Source organism: Paramisgurnus dabryanus, chromosome 4 (assembly GCF_030506205.2).
Source record: "Paramisgurnus dabryanus chromosome 4, PD_genome_1.1, whole genome shotgun sequence".
Lineage (NCBI taxonomy): Eukaryota > Metazoa > Chordata > Actinopteri > Cypriniformes > Cobitidae > Paramisgurnus > Paramisgurnus dabryanus.
The window spans coordinates 16,207,257-16,228,712 of NC_133340.1; the positions used below are offsets into that span (position 1 = coordinate 16,207,257).

The 21,456-nt window shown below is 35.7% G+C and overlaps 2 protein-coding genes across 2 annotated transcripts; both read left to right on the forward strand.

Moving 5' to 3' along the window:
* The first annotated feature begins 8,073 nt into the window (after nucleotides 1-8,073).
* Nucleotides 8,074-10,088, forward strand: LOC135746667 (galactose-specific lectin nattectin-like). Its single transcript, XM_065265322.1, has 6 exons — nucleotides 8,074-8,126; nucleotides 8,851-8,932; nucleotides 9,033-9,178; nucleotides 9,282-9,422; nucleotides 9,557-9,671; nucleotides 9,901-10,088. Exons 1-6 carry the CDS (start codon nucleotides 8,124-8,126, stop codon nucleotides 9,984-9,986), a joined length of 573 nt encoding a protein of 190 aa, XP_065121394.1. The 5' UTR covers nucleotides 8,074-8,123; the 3' UTR covers nucleotides 9,987-10,088.
* A 6,050-nt stretch (nucleotides 10,089-16,138) lies between these two features.
* Nucleotides 16,139-18,459, forward strand: LOC135786178 (lectin-like). Its single transcript, XM_065295861.2, has 6 exons — nucleotides 16,139-16,192; nucleotides 16,526-16,607; nucleotides 16,708-16,853; nucleotides 16,959-17,099; nucleotides 17,221-17,335; nucleotides 18,246-18,459. Exons 1-6 carry the CDS (start codon nucleotides 16,190-16,192, stop codon nucleotides 18,329-18,331), a joined length of 573 nt encoding a protein of 190 aa, XP_065151933.1. The 5' UTR covers nucleotides 16,139-16,189; the 3' UTR covers nucleotides 18,332-18,459.
* The last annotated feature ends 2,997 nt before the right edge of the window (nucleotides 18,460-21,456 follow it).

Below are 21,456 nucleotides of genomic sequence, written 5' to 3' on the forward strand. Positions count from 1 at the left end.
CAGAAATTCAGCATGATAACCGCACAGTGTGTTTGCTGCTACGACCTGCTTACTGGTATTTGTTTACCACGAGCGCATGCTGGTGACGTCGCGCAACGTGTGATGCTGCCGCCGAAGCTTCTGTGTCATCATCATACAGTCTACATGCCTGTCCTACCCGAGTTTAAACAATCCATGTCGCACAGTGGGATAAGTTAATGATCTTATAAGAGGTCAAAAAATCCTGCAGTGTATTCCGGGCTTTAGGGGCTAAGTAGGAAAACGATCGACCACCTTTAGGCATTTTTGATATACTAGGGATAATTAAGTAACCAGAATTTTGTGACTGTAGTGTACATGATGGGTTGTATTCTGGCCATTTAAGGCTTTATAGGTGATTAGCAATATTTTAAAATGTATGCAATATTTGACTGGTAACCAGTGTAAAGATGCCAAAATAGGGCTTTTGTGGTCATACTTCTTAGATCAAATGAACACTCTTGCGGCTGCATTTTGAACCAGCTGAAGCCTGTTTACCTGATTTGCGAGACATATCTCCCGAGTAATGAGTTACAATAGTCTATTCCTGGGGTCATTAAAGCGTGGATAAGCTTCTCTGCATCTGATACAGACAGCATATGGCGTATTTTTTAAATATTTTTAAGATGGAAGAATGCTGTGTGGCAAACATTAGAGATATGGCTATGGAAGGATAGACTGCTGACAAACATCACACCTATCTTGACTGTGGAAAATGGCACCACAGTGCAGCCATCTATGGGCAACTTGTAATCTGACATATTTAGTTTGGAGCAATTCGGTTCAATAATAAGTATCTCTGTCTTATTGGAGTTTAGCATAAGGAAGTTATTTGCCATCCAGTCACTAATATCGCTAATACAGTCTCTTGGCTTAGAGAACTGGTGTGTTTCATTAGGATGTGAGGAGATGTAAAGCTGGGTATCATCTGCATAACAGTGAAAACTTATGTTATGTTTCCTGATAATGTCTCCTAGAGGTAACATATATAATGAGAACAGGGTAGGACCTAGAACTGATCCCTGCGGTATGCCGTATTTAACTGGGGAGTGATATGACTCTTCCTCACTTACATAAACAAAGTGATAGCGGTTGATTAGATACGATCTAAACCAGATCGCCTAACGCCTGACCGCTGATCTATTGTGTCAAAGGCTGCACTAAGGTCTAGTAATATAAGTATCGAGATTTCACCATGATCGAATGTTAAAGGAGGTCATTTGTAACTCTAAGCAGTCCTGTCTCTGTGCTATTGTGGGGCTTGAATCCTGATTGGAACTATTCACACATACTATTATTCACTAAGAATGTGCATAGTTGGCTTGCCACTACTTTTTCTAATACTTTAGAACGGTAAATGTTCAAAAGGGTTCAAGTCAGGGCTCTGTCTAGACCAGGGATGGGCAACTTCGGTCCTGGAGGACCGGTGTCCTGCAGAGTTTAGCTCCAACCATAATTAAACACACCTGAAGCAGCCAATTAAGGTCTTCCTAGGCATACTAGAAACTTTTAGGCAGGTGAGCTGAGGCAAGTTGGAACCAAACTCTGCAGGACACCGGCCCTCCAGGACCGAAGTTGCCCATCCCTGGTCTAGGCCACTTTATCACAGAGTTGTCCCTACTGTATATAAGCCACTCTGGTGTCGTCTTATCCGTGTAATTAGGGTCATTGTCTAGTTGAAAGGTGAACTTTGCTATTTGCATCAGAAGATTTTAACGTGGTCATGCAATGGGATATATGTCCAACTTACTTCTGCATTCCTGTTAACCATAGTAGAGATTGCTTCTGGTTCTGTATGCTCTACCTACGCTTACATGGTGCTGTTTTCATACATGAAGCATTCAGGTGCTTCCAAAGATGAGAATAAACCTTAGTAATCTTAAACCTAAGTAAAAGAAAATGTACTAACTTTTTTGATAGCCTACTTTATAGCTTAAAGGCATTTTCTTATCACATACATTCAGATATTAGAATAAAAAAAAACATAACACAAATAATTATAATATTATGAATAACAATAACAAGCAACAATAGCACATACTGGTAAGACTAAATTTAAGCTTTCTGTTGGTAGTGAAATGGTTAAACACTGCTAACACAAGAGTACATACCAACAAAGGCTTTTGTACGATGTATTAAATACATTTCAGTAAGCATTTTATTACTTTATCCATACAGTACACACAACTTCATGTTCATTTTCATGTACATCACAAATTCATGTACATCTATGTTTTGATTTCTTGAATTTGTGGATTGTGGTTGTCAGTCACCAACATCTTGTGTAAATTACATTAATTGTCACCTTGTCAACTTTAGAAATATGTTAACCGAGAAAAATGGTGACTTGTTCAATACTTTATTTTACCTGCAGAATAACTGTAGAATCTATTTTCATGAGAGATTGAGAGGCCTTAGATACTAAAGCTTTTATCTGTATTTTAACACAGTGAATATATTGTCACCTTATGCATGATACCACATCCTTCATCATCTATACAACTCCCCCTTCTTTTCTCACATTTCTTACATCTGAAACTCACATTTACTGCTATTAAAGTTCATCAGTCTTCATCACTCCCCATAAAATACAAATGCTGCCAGTTAACATTGCATTTTGCAGACATTTTAATACAAAGTGCAAGGTACATTTTATTAGTATGTAAGCCTGTGTTTCCTGAAAGTGAACCTCTTGGTGTTGCAAGTAGCAAGCTCTACCAGATGATCTACAGGAGCACAATGATATCTTGATAGATATCTGTATTTATATTTTTAGCCATTTTTTATTCTCTTCTTGAAACATAAACATTCAAGAACCAAAAGACAGCTAATGCCAAAAAGCCAACCAAGTTTTTGGCCCGTGTTTTTATTATAGATGCTTCGTCTGTTAGTGTGCATTAAAGTCACAGTCATTTTCCTACTCAGTAAGAACGTTTATGTGTGAACTGAAACTGAACATAATGCTCTAAATGCATTTTAAAGCTTTTGTGTTGTCTTATCTAGACATTAGTAAGAGTTTTTAAAAAAAATTTATTAAGTGCACTTTATTACTTTAAAGGGGTGACCCATGTTGATGCATGTAAAGGTAAATCTCCTTTATGTTGATTTTTATGGCAGGTCCTCAAACGTGCATATTTTTTTTATTTTTATTTTAAAACATCTTATGTTAGAAAGTCAGATTACAACTAAGTTAACTGGTTCTTCAACATTGTTTAAAAGAACTTGTAGGCCATTTCAACAAACTAAAGACATAACAGCTTTGGTATTAAACTATCCTGTTACCATATAAAGACAATAAAGACACCACAGTGGTGTCCCCAGTGTTGTGTGTGTGAATCACAAGACCTCAAACACCACATTAACAAGCCACACAGTAGCTTTGTCTTTTTAAGTGTCTAATTTTAAATACTTTGCAAGACCCTATATTTTAATAAATAACAATCAAAGTATGTTTGTGCCTGGTTGGGGGTGTTTAAAATAAATTAAGGAATGAAAGTTAAAAGTGAATGAAATCAAAAGTCCACCTAAAAATAATGAATTCATGAGTCAAAACTAGTTTCTGTCCTCCCATCTAGTGGCTGATTTAATAATTGCAGATGAGATAAAGCCACCACAAATTAGAAAGTTACACATTTCTGTCAAACCCCATTGAAGAATAGAATATTTAAATTTCCTTTTTTTATATAAATTTACCATTTGTATGTCCCCATCATGTGCTTTCATGCTAATGTAAAAATACAAATCATTAACGATTTTTTGTCCAATCTTTTTCATAATATATGTATACCGCTAAGTTGTAGAGCACTGCGTTCATGCACTGTAAAAATACTTTGCTGCCTTAAAAAATTTTGTTAAATCAACTCAGATTTACAAGTCATGTCCACAGAGATGAGATGTCACAACTTATAAAATATAGTTGAGAAAAGTCAACTTAATTTTATAAGTTATAACAACTCACCTGTAGTTATAACAACTCATCTCTAGTCAAGATAAATTTTTTAAGGCAGCAAAGTATTTTTTACAGTGTGGGTTTGAACCCAGAGAACACACACACTTATAAAAAATGTATACTTTGTAAGGCACTGCAAGTCGCTTTGGATTAAAGCATCTGACAAATGTATAAATGTAAAAGTATTGTGTACCTGTTTCATGTCCTCACATCAGCTGACCGTAGTAGCAGTGTAAAATTAAAGGAGCACAAAGCGTGCAATGCATTTTTTTTTCTTCAATGGGGTTTGACAGAAATTGCTAACCTTCTAATGGTGAGTTTATCTCATCTGCATTAATCAAATCAGTCACTAGATGGCAGGACAGAAACTAGTTTTAAAACTTTAATAAGACAACACAGCTTTGCAAGGCATTTGGAGCTTTATGTTTAGTTTTACACTATATGTTCACACAGACTTCTTTTTGAGTAGAAGAAAAAATGACTGTGACATTAATGCATGTAAGGCAAATTATAACACCACACTATTATATCCCTTGCATTGTAAAATAAAGAAAAAGTGACAAAGTGAAGATTGCAAACAAGACAATGATGATTATAAAGTAGACATAATGTTTTATAAGTTATAATACAGATATTTATCATTATATAATTGTGCTCCCAACTGGTAGACCATGCTGCAACACCAAAGTCATAGTTGTCATGATCCTGTCCTCCTTGTCATAGTTTTCCATCTTATTCTTACAGGATCATGGCAGTGCCACGAGTTATGTATGGAGCATGTGCTTTCCTGTCTTGTCTCCAGACCCCGCACTCTCGTCTCCTCCTTAATTGACTGATTCTCTTTGAAAGCAGTAAAATGTTATGTTGATATTTAAGAAAAGTGAGAGAAGAAGGAGGAGTTGTATAGATGATGAAGGATGTGGTAAAGGGTCGTAGCAGCTATTTTAAAAGTGTGGGGGGGGCAGTTAAATCATAACATGAAAACTTTATCGCGTGATTAATGTCATCACGACATACTGTAACATTATGGGCTCTATCTTACACCCGGCGCAATGCAGTGCAATGCGCGACGCAAGTGTCTTTTGCTAGTTTCCACCCTGCGCAATTATAATTTTCACGTTTAGCGCCACGTTGTTTAAATATCAAATGCATTTGCGCCCCCTTTTGCGCCCATGGGCCTCTGGTCTGAAAACGAGGTGTGTTCAGGCGCATTGTTGGCGCGTTGCTATTTTGAGGCAACTAAAATAGACAACGCCATGACCAACAAAAACCAGTCAATGCTGCAATATGTTTTTTTTTGTTATTTAAAGAGCACATTATTAATATGCGCCTATAAACGAGACGACGACGCGGGTTTGCTTATCACATACATAAATGCGCAGTAGCACAAAAACGCTTTTAAATATGAAAGATTAAAGGATTGAATGTAAAAGATTACTATTAAGTCTTGGACATAAATGAGGACTAAATATGAGACATTAGAAGACAAAAAGAGCTGCTTCACCTGCAGCCTGGTAAGTAAATAAATGCTTTGCTTTACACAAATGCATCTCTTTTTAAATGTTTTTTTTTTAAATGATACCTCACGGATTTATTGTATATGATGACTCTGTACCTGCACTGTAAAAAAAATGCCGGTAATTTACCATAGATTTAAATTTATGTTATTTACTGGCAAGAGTTCGTTCAAAGTTAAATACATTTTAAATATTAACAAGTCTTTATCTTTACAAAATAAAACTATACAATAACAGCCTCATGCAAAGCATTCTGGGAACCAGAAATCATCATCAACCTTTTTCTGTTTTTTGCTTTAGATTTTGTTTCCCAGAATGTTTTGCTTGATGCTGCTTTTTTAGTTTTACTCTGTAAAGACAAAGACTTGTAAATGTTTAATGTTTATTTAACTTTGAACAAAATGTTGCCAGTAAAAAAACATAAATTTAAATCTACGGTAAGTTACCGGCAACCCAGCTGCAATTTATATGGAATTTTTTAACAGTGATGTGGATATGGTGGGATGAGAAATATTTTTAAGTAACTGACGCTGTCCAAGTGCTGAAACGTGCAGAGAGCCGTTTGTAAATTCTTTATCTTCTGTTTGTTACAAATAAAGTATTTTTAGAGTACAAACCTTTTCTTACATACTTGTAAATAATTTTTGATGATATTGGATAGCCATACATTTAAAGCAATTAAAAGCCTGCTTTTTTACTTCCATGACTAAAAGAAAACAGGTTTTAAAAGTTTTAATAAAAAAAATAACAATTTCAATACAAGTGAAAAACAACACAATTATTTAACATTATTCTTAAACTGGTGGTCTTCTTCCTCCGCTTAGTTTTTCAGTTTACAAAGTCCGTCATCTAAATAGGGATTAGACATAGCGCCAGCGCAACTAGCTTTTAAAGGGGATGCGAGCTGAGACTCTCATTGGTTTATTGCACGTTACGCCCAAAACACACCCATTACTCGTTAGGAAAATATGTACAACCCTTTTTGACCCTGTGCTCGGGACACAAACTTTATTTCCCGTTGTTAAATTAGCAAAAGTGGCATCGGACACGCCCATTTAGACCGTGTGCCGTGCGCTTAAGACGATGCGCTTAGATCCTTAAAATAGGGCCCTATTGTGTGTTTGAAAAAATGATGTAGGCTAATCATCCTTTGCTTTTTCTGGGGTGCATTTTATCCCAGACTGCGTAATAGTAAAGGTGAATAAAAAAAAAACGAAAATTCACAAAAGCAACAAGAGATTTGAAACTCATGCAGACGCGCCCAAGAGATGATTCGCTCTGTGATTGGCTGAATGTTAGTTCACTCAAATCTAAGTAACAAATCAGAGAGCACTGAACACATGATGCGTGGCGCTGCTGCTCGCCGGAGCTCTCATTAAAAATTATGACTTCTGGCCACTTTGACGGTGGCCTTGTGAACGCAGACTCCCGGTTGCTATGCCCTGCATAAGGTGATATTTATCGTGTTAAAATACTGATAAGAGCTTTACTATCTAAGGCCTCTTAATCTTTTATGAAAATAGGGTAAAATAATAAGGTTGTATTTGTTAACAATTAGTTAATGCATTAGCTAACATTAACTAGCAATGAACAATACTTTCACAGCATTTATTAATCTTAGTTTATGTTAATTTCAGCATTTGCTAACACATTAATAAATCAAGCTTTGTAACCGTTCATAGATATATACACTAGATGTCACCTTGGGGTTCTAAGCATGCGTCAAAACCGCCGCCATCTTGAAACAGGGGTCTTGTCATAGGAAGTAGCTAGGTAAAGCTGCTATCTCCGCCTGTACTTTGAATTCATGGACGATGCCGGACTTTTGTGCCTCGTATAGATGTTAGGCCTACTAGCACTATGCATTATAGTAAGAAAAAGTAGATTTTCATAATATCAAAACTTTATTTTTTTCTGGACTCAATGCTAAACACATGTCTGACTGTAAAAATGAACCAAAAGAAAACCAAGAAAATCGCATTCATGACAATTTATGATGATTTTATTTCCGTTACACCATTGCCTACTATGACGCTGATGCTGGGCTTCCCTGTCTCAAGATGGCAGCTCTGTTTAAAGCATTCGGTTCAATGAACTGCCGTAGCCAGGCGACTTCTGAATTTTGTCATCATTTTCTTATCCTCATGTTGTTCTAAACCTGTATGAGTTTCTTTTCTTTGATGAACACAAAAGAAGATATTTTGATAAATGATGGGAAGCACACAGCTGATTGTAACCATTGACAATTCAATGGGTCCCGTCAACTGTATGCTTACCATCATTTATCACAATACTTCCATAATATTTGTTGTCCTACTACGAAAGTCAGAGGTTATCAGCTGTGTGCTTACCATCAATTATCAAAATATCTTCATTGCCTTATTTAGAGAGGACAAAATAATGGACAACACCCATTTGTTGACCATATTGGTCAGTATTATTTGTGTAGGCTACTGTGAAAAAAATGTGTGATGGACAATGTTGAGAAAAACACTTCTATGACCTAAAGTGTGATTGTTTCAGAGAAAAAGGAGGAGTTGTAAATAAATAAAACTGTATAAAATAGGTGGTGTTAGGTGAGACAAATTCAAACGGTACAGTAAGGAAGAGAAAAGGAGGAAAAACCTGAAAGAGTTGCAATGGTAAGTCATTCTCCAACAAATAATTAAACTTATTTTGATGTAAGACAATGACCTGGCATCTGAACTAACACAGCATACAAAACTTCTGTTAAGCCTTATAAAACCATACCAGCTGATAAAATGTATGTTTTTAGATTTACTTATTTGTTATAGGCTCTGAACACATGAGAATAAGACTTATCACAACTACTTGTGGGTTAGGCTACTACCAAATTACAGGTCAGATCGGGTAACGGGGTGAATTCCAGTCAGGAGTGAGCTTCACCATTTCTCTCTGAGGAGGGAGAAAGCTATCGGGACTCATATATATTTCCCTGAAATCCAGTCTAAAGTCTCAACTTTTAGGCATGACACTTGAACAGGCAACACTCAGGATACAAGCCAGACTTTCTAACCATTAGGACATGACTGCCCCATATAGCCATTCAGAATGATCTCAGAGTTATAAATTATGGGAGTAACAATAAAAAACATTATTTTCTGTTTATATGTGATGTCCCTTTAACGCCGCAGTTTGGAAATGGCTATATCTCATACTCAGAGATATTACTTCAATATATGCTATAGATGTAAAATTAAGCAAATCTGTAACGGTGATATCACTGCAAACTCTGTGGTGTAGCAGAAATAATAAAAAACTAAATACGGTTCATTATCAAACAGCATTTAAAGGATGTAGTTGGTCAAAAAAGTAAGCATGATGATTACATTTTCTCTTTCACAGTATAAAAGAGGAACAAAATCTGTTTGCTTTTTGCTGTTGGCACTTCTTTGGGACAGTGGTTACGCCTTAACTATAAAAAGAGGTAATTTTTCATTTGTATTTTAATATGTTCATATTCATTAGAAAAATGTTGATGCAACCAAACAGAAGCAAACATTCATAAGTGTAATTCTGTCATTTAGGCGAAACTGCAGCCCATGTGAATCTCACGGCATTTCATCGTCTACCTTACCGATGTAACGTGGATGGCTTTAATAAAAATTGGTTCAAAGTGGACAACTACTGCGTCAAATACTTTTGGAGACCTCTAAACTTCACTGACGCAGAGGTAACACTTTTATTCTCCAAATTATTTGATTATCATTCATTTATTAATAACTTTAGTTTTAATACTGTATAACGCATCAGTTATTTTCTGTTTTTATACACAGAACAGCTGTAGAAGAACAGTTCCTGGTGGACACCTGGTGTCAGTGCACAATTTCAGGGCTAATTATGATTTGCTCTCCATTGTGAGAAAGATGAACCCAAGAAACTTGCGCATGTGGCTTGGGGGATATGAAATATTTCAGGTAAAAAATTTTGAAATGCGTGAAGGTTCAGAAGTGGAAAAAGGAAATATTTACTGTGTCAAATTATTATCCCAGTTAATTCATTATACTGTAAAAGATGCATATACAGAATAATCTTTCTTTCACTCTTTCAGTCTGGTAAATTTCTTTGGATGGATGGTTCCTTCTGGAACTATGAGGATTGGACACCCGGTGAGCCCAGACACATCTACTCCAGCAGAGAAGAATGCGTGGAGATGAACTGGAAAGGTAAGAGGGGAGTGGTGACGAAATTCAGTGAATAAATGGTAGGCTTAAATGGAGTCAGATAAGTGTGTAAATTTGACTCTGTCTGTGAAATAAAGGCCAAAGTCGCTTTTAATTTAATAAAAAAAGTCAGTCAATATTATATATCCATAGTTATTGTTTTGTTTGTAACACAAAACACAAGGTTCAATAATCTCTCTTTTCTCTCTTTCACTCTCTCTCATATTTTCAGGTGCTGGCAAATGGAATGATGACTCTTGTAGCAAAAGAAAAGGCTACATATGTGCCTTCAAACACAAGGGCATCATGGATGAGTAGACTGAGATGATTTATCACCCCATAATACATTCAGCGTAAATGTTTTCTCCTCTGCATAAAAAAACAAACAAAAAAATCTTTAAATCATACTTCAAAATCATAATAAAGACTTTTGCTTTTGCAATCAAAATGCCTGTGTGATTTTCTTTTTGTCTGATGTCGTATCACTAAGTAATACAAATGTAATATTGTTGCTGTTTCTAGCCATGTTTGTAGCACATTAGTGTTATGTTAGTCTAGATCTGTGTTAGAAGCAGGGGCGGACTGTGACTAATAAGTGGCACTGGACTTTCTCACCCAGAGTGACCCACCACACCCTGTTCGCAATCAATGTGATGTCAAAGCACACTTACTGTGCGGTGAAAAAATGACAAATTCACAGACATTTCTAAAATTCTGTTTTTACTTTGTCATTATGGGGTACTGAGTGTAGATTAATGAGAAGAAAGATGAATTTAAACGATTGTACTGTAGTATCACGGTGCAAGTATCTAGTAAATGCGAGCGTCTCTTTATTTATAAACTCTGTTTAGGCATCTGCAGCAGGCACGTATTTTGACATGAAGTGTAATGCAGAAATGCACATAGGTTCACATGACGCGCTGAACACATATTTTGACATGACGAGCCACACACACATGATGGGCTAAATACATGTTGTGAAGAAATTCACACGCATTCTTCTCTTCAAGAGCAGATGTTGCTGGGCTCACCGTTTTTAAGTTTAATCTGTAAATAAGTTTTTATAAGATGTCAACCCCAAAAAACAAGCGTTTGAAGACACAAAAGTGGAAACAGACAACTTTTCATAAATGTAAATGTAAAAGCATTGTGTACCAGGCTGTTTCATGTCTTCACATCAGCTAACTCTATAGGAGTTGTGTAAGATTAAATGAGCACAAAGCGTGCAATGCATTTATTTTCTTCAATGGCTAACTTTGTATTTTGTGGTGGGTTTATATCATTTGCATTAATCAAATCATTCACTAGATGGCAGGACAGAAAACTAGTTTTGTTTCATGATTCATGTTTTAGGTGGACAATTTGATTTCATTCATTCCTTAATTCCTTTGTAAATACCCCAAACCAGCCACAAATAGACTTGAATTCCCATTTATGAAAATGTAAAGTCTTTCAGATTTGCAAAGTGTTTAAAAGTAGCAACCCTACTAGAAAACCAAATAACTATAGATTTCAAACCATGTCAGTATGAATTTATTCATTAAGCTGATGCTTTATCCAAAGCGACTTACAATAGGTTGCACGCCTCTGGAGCAACTAGGGGTTAAGTGTCTTGCTCAGGAACACAATGGATTCGAACCCAGGTCTCTCACATCAAAGGGGAGTGTCTTATCCACTGCGCCATCATCACCACTATGCAGATAGTCTCAGCCTCAGATGTCACGCCCATAGAATGTTGGCTAAACGTCTGATGTTTATTGTACACTTTCCCGGAAACCCTGTGGGAATGTCGAAGTCGTCTTTTGATTTGTTGAAATAAAACGGATTTCCAGGAGATGCAAGTGCCGTGATTAGTTTCGGTCCATAGGAAACAAAGCTCTGACGTTCCATTGAGGAAGAGAATCGTTCACGTGGATAATAATGACCAGTTATCATGATCAGCTAAACATTGGATGCTCAAAACTATGCAAAGTTCGCACCATAGACTCTCTAAAAGACGTCCAAGAGTTTTGGTTGAGGCAGTTTTATGTGTAGTGTTATTGAATCATTTATTTCTTCTTATTCTTTCTTTCAATCTATCTATTAGGGATTGTCCTAAGGATTTACATATTTGAATCAGAATTGTCGAATCTTTCTTTAGTCGACCGATAGTCCAATCATATATGTGTTTGCATGGGTCGGGAGGCGCACTAGACCAGGTATGGTTAACAAATGGTTATTTTCTTTCACAAGTCAGCACACACAAACAACTTTGTGATAAAGTGACCAAAACTGCCTGTAAGTGATAGACGAAACTGACGATGCATTTTTATATTTTTGAAGTCAAAATGAAAGGCAAGGCTAAAAACGTCGTTAAATGATTCCTCATAACATTTTAAAGCCAAGATGAACAGAATTTCACACAAACATATAACAAAAACATTTTCAATAACTTAATCAAAAAAATAACAAACGTGATCATGCCTGGGAAGCCCCATCTGCAGTTCAGCGATTTTAGGCTTACTTAATTTTGAGATTAAGCGCATTTTTATGATAAAAAAAGGACAAATTACGTAGGCCTATCATTTTTCATTTCATCACTGAAATTTAAAGAAACTACTTACCTGTTTTGTTACTAACCACCCTGTTTCAATTACTTTTTAAAACGTATACCTGTCGGAAAAAAATTGTTTTTGATGTCTAGTTTGATAAACTTCTAAATATAAACTTACAGTTTTTTTCGATTGCTAAACGCCAGTGGGCACAACTGGAGTCACATGTGCAAAACTCTAACTACAGTCTGCACAGCAGCAGTTCATGTGGACCAAACTCTAGTTCGTTTTTCATTGTTTGAACACAGTTTTCAAAACTTTACACACTTATTCCATGACTTTACAGTTTTTTTCGATTGCTAAACGCCAGTGGGCACAACTGGAGTCACATGTGCAAAACTCTAACTACAGTCTGCACAGCAGCAGTTCATGTGGACCAAACTCTAGTTCGTTTTTCATTGTTTGAACACAGTTTTCAAAACTTTACACACTTATTCCATGACTTTAATCACAACCTGCACAACACTGTGGATTTACAGCACTTTGTTCAAATGCTAACACACTGCTGTCAAAACTGTGAATCACACATTCAAAACACAATTGATTTCAGCCTTGTGCCTTTCAAACACTGCTGATTGCAATTTCATATAAATATAAATTCCAATTTCATATATATATTTCATTTATATATAATATTACCTTTCATGTACTTTAAGTTTCTACCTTTTTTCTCATTACTGTAATTCCGTAAATTACTACAGACAACTGAAGCAAACTGCTAATTTTCATTTACCCTAAAAAATTATGATGTTCTAAAAAAAATATTGTGATAAATCAATAAATAAATCATTCTTTAAAGAAAACATTACTTGGTGTGACATCACTGAAATTGTTAAAACTGTAAAGATATAAAGTTAGTATTTTGTGTATTGGTGTTTGATGTTAGTGTTTTTCCTCTCAGTGTGTTGTGAGTGACAGTGTGTGTTATCTCAGTGAGGGTTGTGTTTAGTGTTTGGCTGCACGGAGCTGTTTTGAGCCATATGTTAAGAGTTGTGCTCAGGTGACTTTTGGTAGTGCAGACTGTAGTTAGAGTTTTGCACATGTAGCTCCAGTTGTGCCCACTGTCGTTTAGCAATCGAAAAAAACTGTAAAAATGCACAAAAATGCAGAGCACCTAGCGAGTTCCGATAAACATCGACACAGCGAGAAGCAATCCAAAATTAACTTAAAGGAATAGTATGTAGGATTGTGGCCAAAACTGGTACTGCAATCACCCAACTGGTGGCCAATACACAACATGACAACATAAACATCAGTTGAGGGCTGCAACTCCACTTTTTAGATGACAATATCCTGGCCAGACCACTGTTGTCAGTGATATAAGTATTTTAAATGAAAATGATTTCTTAATGTCTAGTGACATATCAGGGCCATTTTATGATTAATTGATAGAAATTTCTTACATACTGTTCCTTTAAATTAGAGCAGATTGGTCCTCTCTGAATCATTTTGACATAATCTTACTTAATGGGGTGCAGCTCAGAACTGTTGGCCTGTGACATCACACTACCGCGAGGTCGCTTTTAAACATACGCCCCATTCAGACAGCCAACGACAAGCAGTAGCAGAGCTACGCAATCTCATTAATTTCAATGGAAACCTGGCGACTTCCGGCGACACGAGCGAGAGTGACCGTTGGCGACCGTATGGGCGTGTCCAACGACGCAAGAAAGTTAAGAAAAGTTTAACTTTATGCAAATGTCGAGTGACTTTCGGGAGCGACTACCAATGAGAACAAAGCAGTGGAGTTCACGTCATCCTTCTCTCGTCAGTTACTGGCGTGGATGGTACTCATTTGTTTATGACAAGCAGATTTAGAAACGCCTCATTTAAAGAGACGGGCAACACACAGCGATAACGTCGCTGGCTGTCTGAACGAGGGGATACTGAGTCATTTCAGACAGCCGGCGACGTTATCGCTGTGTGTCGCCCATCTCTTTCAATTAGGCATTTCTAAATCTGCTTGTCATAAACAAATGAGTACCATCCACTCCAGTAACTGACGAGAGACGGATGACGTGGACTCCACTGCTTCGTTCTCATTGGTAGTCGCTCACAAAATTCGCTCGACATTTGCGTAAATTTAAACTTTTCTTAACTTTCTTGCGTTGCTGGACACGCCCATACGGTCGCCAACGGTCACTTTCGCTCGTGTCGCCGGAAGTCGCCCGGTTTCCATTGAAATGAATGAGATCGCGTCGCTCTGCTACTGCTGTCTGAATGGGATGTTGCTGTTGAATCGCTTACGCGGTTCTAAGATATCACATGCCGATCGGCCTGTGCAAGAAACCAAACAAGCGCTGGCCATTGAGTCAAATAAGACGAGCGTCAGAAAATCCCCGAGGACCTCAATGGTGGGCCATGCCTACTACTAGTAAATCATATGCGACTAATCTTCACTATGGGTCAGTGTGTAAGTTGGAGGCTATAGTTTAGCACAGATATATTTTTAGCTAGTTTTACACATAGTTTTACACTATGTTCACACATAGACTTCTTTAAGAGGAAAAAATGACTGTGACATTAATACACACTAACAGATAAAGCATCTATAATACAAACATGGGCCAAAAACTTTGGTTGGCTTTTCTGCAAGGTTTCTGAATGTTTTGTCAAGTTGTAAACATGATGAGAATACAAAATGGCCAAAAATATTGAGCTAAGCCCTATAAACATGTATTTGCATTAAATAAAGAAAGTGACAAAGTGAACATTGCAACCAAGACAATGATGATTAAAAAGAAGACAGCATAATGCTTTGTTATAATACAGATTTTTATTATGATATCGTTGTGCTCCCAACTGGCAGACCATGCTGCAACATCAAAGTCATAGTTGTCGTGATCCTGTTTTCCTTGACATAGTTTTTTATCTTATTGTTACAGGATCATGACAGTTTCACGTGTTTTGGTGCAAGCACATGGACATAGTTTTTTTGTGTGCTCTCCGGTCTTGTCTCCAGACTCCACACTCTCATCTCCTCCTTAATTGACTGAAGCTCTTTGAAAGTAAAATGTGATGTTGAGATGTAAGAAAAGTGAGAGTAGGAGGAGTTGTAGATGATGAAGGATGTGGTATCACGTATAAGGTGATGTTTATTGTGTTAAATATACTGATAAGAGCTTTAGTATCTAAGGCCTCTCAATCTTTCATGTAAATAGGGTAACACTTTACAGTAAGGTTGTATTTGTTAACAATTAGTTAATGCATTAGCTAACATTAACTAGCAATGAACAATACTTCTACAGCATTTATTAATCTTAGTTCATGTTAATTTAAGCATGTGCTAATACATTAATAAAACAAGCTTTGTAACCGTTAACGTTAATTAAAGGGATAGTTCACCCAAAAATAAAAATTCATTTTCTTATCCTCATGTTGTTTTAAACCTGTATGAGTTTCTTCTTTTTTTTAATATATTTTGATAAATGATGGTAAGCACACAGTTGACGGGACCCATTGAATTGTCAATGGTTACAATCAGCTTTATTTATCAAAATACCTTCTTCATCATTTATCACAATACTTCCATAATATTTGTGTTCCTAATATGGAAGTCAATGCTTACAATCAGCTGCGTTAGTCAATCACACAGTTTGATACAATGAAATCATCTCACAGGCAATTTTTTTTAATGTTTAAATGGGTCACCTGACCCCCGCATTCATTGCCTTATTTAAAGAGGACAAAAAATGGATAACACTCATTTGTTATATTGGTCAGTATTATTTGTGTAGGCTATTGTGAAAAAAAGTGTGATGGACAATGTTGAGAAAAACACTTCTATGCCCTAAAGGCAGTGTGATTGATTCAGAGAAAAAGGAGGAGTTGTTAATAAATAAAACTGTATAAAATAGGTGGTATTAGGTGAGGCAAATGCAAATGATAAAGTAAGGAAGAGAAAAGGAGGACAAACCTGAAAGAGTTGCAATGGTAAGTCATTCTCCAACAAATAATTCAACTTATTTTGATTTATAAAGTAAGGGAGTAACAATAAAAAACATAATTTTCTGTTTATATGTGATGTCCCTTTAAAGCCACAGTTTGGAATTGACCACATCTCATACTCAGAGATATTACTTCAATTTCTTATATTGCTATACTGTAGATGTAAGATTGAGCAAATCTTTAACAGTGATATCACTGCAAACTCTGTGGTGTGGTAGAAATAATAAAAAACTAATTTCGGTTCGTTATCTAAACAGTATTTAAAGGAACAAATTGGTCAAGAAAGTAAGCATGATGATAAAATTTTCTCTTTCACAGTATAAAAGAGGAAAAACATCTGTTTGCTTTTTGCTGTTGGCACTTCTTTGGGACAGTGGTTACGTCTTAACTATAAAAAGAGGTAATTTTTCATTTGTATTTTAATATGTTCATATTCATTAGAAAAATGTTGATGGAACCAAACAGAAGCAAACAGTCATAGGTGTAATTCTGTCATTTAGGCGATACTGCAGCCCATGTGAATCTCACGGCATTTCATGGCCTACCTAAAGGATGTAACGTGGATGGCTTTAATAAAAATTGGTTCAAAGTGGACAAGTACTGTGTCAGATACTTCAAGAGACCTCTTAACTTCACTGACGCAGAGGTAACACTTTTATTCTCCAAATGATTTGATTATCATTCATTTATTAATAACTTTAGTTTGTTAATACTGTATAATGCATCATTTATTTTCTGTTTTCATACACAGAAAAGCTGTAGAAGAACAGTTCCTGGTGGACACCTGGTGTCAGTGCACAACACCAGGGCTAATTATGAGTTGCTCTCCATTGTGAAGACGATGAACCCAAGAAACTTGCGCATGTGGCTCGGGGGATATGAATTATTTCAGGTAAAAATTGTAGAAATGCGAGAAAGAAAATATTTTCTGTGTTGAATAATTATCCCAGTTAATTCATTATACTGCAAAAGATGCATATAAAGAATAATCTTTCTTTTACTCTTTCTTTAAGTCTGGTAAATTTCTTTGGACGGATGGTTCCTTCTGGGACTATAATGTTTGGACACCCGGTGAGCCCATAAACCTCTACTCCAGCAGAGAAGAATGTGTGGAGATGAACTGGAAAGGTAAGAGGGGAAGAGCGAAGAAATTCTGTGAATAAATGGTAGACGTACACTGAAAAAAATTATTCATTCAATTTACTCAATTTTTTAAGGTAAGTGGTTGCAATCAATTTATTTAAGCTACATTTAAACAAAAACAAAAAAATAGTAAATTAAAAAACAATAAAAAACTTGTTTAAATGTAGCTTAAATAAATTGATTGCAACCACTTACCTTTAAAAAATTGAGTAAATTGAATGAATCATTTTTTTCAGTGTATATGTAATCAGATTAGTTCCTGTGAAATGCAGGCTAAAGTCTCATAATATAATTATGAGATTAGAAGCATCAAATGTTGATTTCACTTTCATTTAAAAAAGAAGTCAGTCAATATTGTTTATATTATGTATACTGTGTGTACCGACGTTTAAACAAATCATGGTTCAACAAACACTTTCATACTAAAATTCATTTTAAATGTATGCAAAACATAAGAACAACTAAGACCACACGTACGCAATAATCATGAACAAGGAAAAAATGAACAAGGAAAAAATAAATAAAATATATAACACAGATATTTAAAAAACTTTTATACTAAAATTTCTTCTAAATGTTTGCAATAACGTAAGGACAGCTTAGACCACGGGTACGCATGCGTACCCGTGGTCTAAGCTGTCCTTAGTATAAAAGTTTTTGTTGATTCATGATTTGTTACTTAAAACGTCTGAACGCATATTTCATGAACAAATTTGTGCATACGCATGCTTAGTGACTGAGACCCAATTACTAGCTGGGTTTTCACAAATTAATACAAAAAACAAATGCATAAACAAATTGACATCACAATTTTATTTCTTTCATGTTGATAGATGTTAGTCTTTAGGTACAGAAGGGTCAGTAATCTCTCTTTCTCTCTCTCTTACATTTTCAGTTGTTGGCAAATGGAATGATCACGGTTGTAACCACAAAAAAGGCTACATATGTGCCTTCAAACACAAGGGAATCATGGATGAGTAGACTGAGATGATTTATCACCCATAAAACATTCAGCGTAAATGTTTTCTCCTCTGCATCAAAAAACAAACAAAAAAAGTTTAAATCATACTTCAATATCATAATAAAGACTTTTGCTTTTGCAATCAAAATTCATGTGTGTTTTTTTGTCCAATTTAATATAACTGAGTATTAAATATTGAATACTGTTACTGTTCTAGCCATGTTTGTAACACATTAGTGTTATGTTAGTCTAGTAGTAGAACCAGGGGTGGACTGTGACTAATAAGTGGAACTGGACTTTCTCACCCAGAGTGGCCCATCATACCCTGCTCGCAATCAATGTGTGGGTCACATTGATCTAAAAGTGTAACCACACTGCACACTCACTGTGCATGGAAAATTTTCACTTTTTCTTTTTAATAAATTCACAGACATTTTATAAAATTCTGTTTTCACTGTTGTCATTATACTGTGTGTAGATCAATGAGAAGAAAGATGAATTTAAACGATTGTACTGTAGTATCAGACATAACAAAATGTAATAAAGTAAAGAGGTTCTGAATACTTTCTAAATGAAATGAATGTGTCTACGATAGAAAGTAACACGATAGATACATCTTATTTGTATGCTGTGTCTGCTATAACACTGCTAACACAAGAGTTGCTGAATCTGCAGCCCATAAACTTATATTTACATACAAAAATAAAAAATTAGCCCAAATAAAGTATATAACTTACACCTTGTTCTCATGCAAACTATTTGTTATCAGGCTTATGCCTTTTGTTTCATACTGTAAGCTACAGTTGCACTGTCTGGGGCAACTATCCTTTACTTACAAAGAACAAACAACTGGACTTCTATATGGTTTAGATGCAGTTGTTGATTATTGATTGCCCTTTAATCCTCCTCTTAACATTGCAAACCAAAGTGACTAAACAAACGCCTTGCGTCACAAAAATGTAGGATGACAGGAGTCTTTTGGGTTACATTTGGGATAGGGCCTTTATTATTCAAAGGGCTGACCCCATAAAGGTAAAACTCCTTTATGTTGATTTTTTATGCAAGTTCCTAAAGCACTCATCTTTAAATATTTTAAAATATACATCCTATGTCAGAAAGTTAGATTATAACTAAGTTAACTGGTTCTTCAACATCATTTTAAAAGAACTTGAAGATTTTCTTATAGTCCATTTCAACATTTAACAAACTAAAGATATAACAGCTTTGGTGTGAACCTATACTGTTCCTTTATAACAACAGTGTGTTGTGTTGTGTTGTGTTTGTGAATCACAAGATAATAAACACTCAACAAGCCACACAGCAGCTGTGTTGGAAATGGACATTTCTGAGTGTTAAATTTGTGTTTATGTGGGGGGGGGTTCATTATGGACCTGCATTTTTACCAATTCAGTCATAATAACAATTTCATTGTGTATATAATCATTTATATAAGGAATAATTGTAGACGGGCCATTGAGGTGGGCATTATTTTTAAATAATTCATAGGACCGGATTCAATTATTCTGCTTATACCACAGTTACCACAAACGTTGCTTTGGTGCCTATTTTTTAGACATTTAACAAATTAGGTGTGCAGTTTACAGAAAAATAATCAACACCCATGGGACATTTCTCAGCCAATCAGAATAAAGCATTCAACAGCCCGTGGTATAAATAATTGTAAATGAGGAAAGTGAGACACACCCAATATCCAAGTGTGCATTATTATTATTAAGCATTTTTTTTCAGGTGAAATGGTCCAAAACAGACTGAACTCACACTGAAGTGTTTTCAGGTCTGCAATCATCAATTAAATTCACTGTGATATTACTTTTTTCATGCTTTCCCACCTCCATCATAGATTAATACAAAGCTGAAATCAGAGACTATTACAAGGAAAAAGATTTACTGTCTGTAACTGAGAAAGATGTTTAAGTTTGTGTTTCTGACTGAAATTACCCAACTCATTGAGGTTGATTTGAAAAGATCAAAGAGGAAGTTGAAGTGTAATAACTGTTAGTTTATCTTCTAACATAGGCCACTAACACATGTGTTACAAACATTGCAAGAAACAGTTACCGTATTCAATCTTCAATACAAAAAACCCACACAGTCATTTTGTTAGTAAAAGTCTTTATTATGGCTTTGAAATATAATTTGAAGAATTTTTTTATTTGAAGAATTTTTTTGTTGATGCAGAGAAGAAAAAACAACGACAAATGTTTTAAGGGGTGATAAATCGTCTCAGTCTACTCATCCATGATTCCCTTGCGTTTGAAGGCACACATGTAGTTTTTTTTAAGTAACAAGAGTCATCATTCCATTTGCCAGCATCTGAAAATGAAAGAGATTACCGATTACTTTGTTTTGTGCCGGTGTCGGCCAGTGACTTCTCTTCCGATGGACAAACATTTAAATATGTGCGCACCGGCGCACAAACCATTTTTCCTGTCGTTAAATTAGCAAAAGTGGCATCGGACACGCCCATTCAGACTTAGATTGTTAAAATAGGGCCCAACGTCTTCGACAATTCTCCAACCAAAAACGCAGAGATCAACACAAACCAGAAACCAGACAAAACTATAAAGAAGCACTTGGGGATTACAAAAATACAATCCACTACAAAAAACAACACCTCAATTATAATCTCAAAGAAATCCAATATGCCAATAAAGTTTTTTAAATTTAAATTGAAGTTAGCAGGAGAGAGAGATAAGAGGGTAGAGAGTTTCTGGAAAGTGCTGCTTATGTAGTGCAGTTTGCACATTCAGGTCAGGTTATGTTTTATTGATATAAATTGCTTTGACCTTATGTTATTTGTGCAGTTATATTCTGTTGCATCTAAGTGTTTTTTTTTTTATATTTTCTTCCCACTAATTCTGAGGGACTGTCATGACTGGCATCTTAATAAAAGCACTTATAACCAAGACCAACTGTTTCCTCTATCAATTGGAGCCTCCAACTGCACAAGGCGTTCCTAAAAGTTGGTGTCAGACAGCTGAGGCTAGCAGTAAAGGAAACCAGTATGGCCTACTGTGAAAAAAAAATTTGTGGTGGTGGACAATGTTGAGAAAAACACTTCTATGCCCTAAAGAAAGTGTGATTGTCTCTGAGAAAAAGGAGGAGCTGTAAATAAATAAACCTG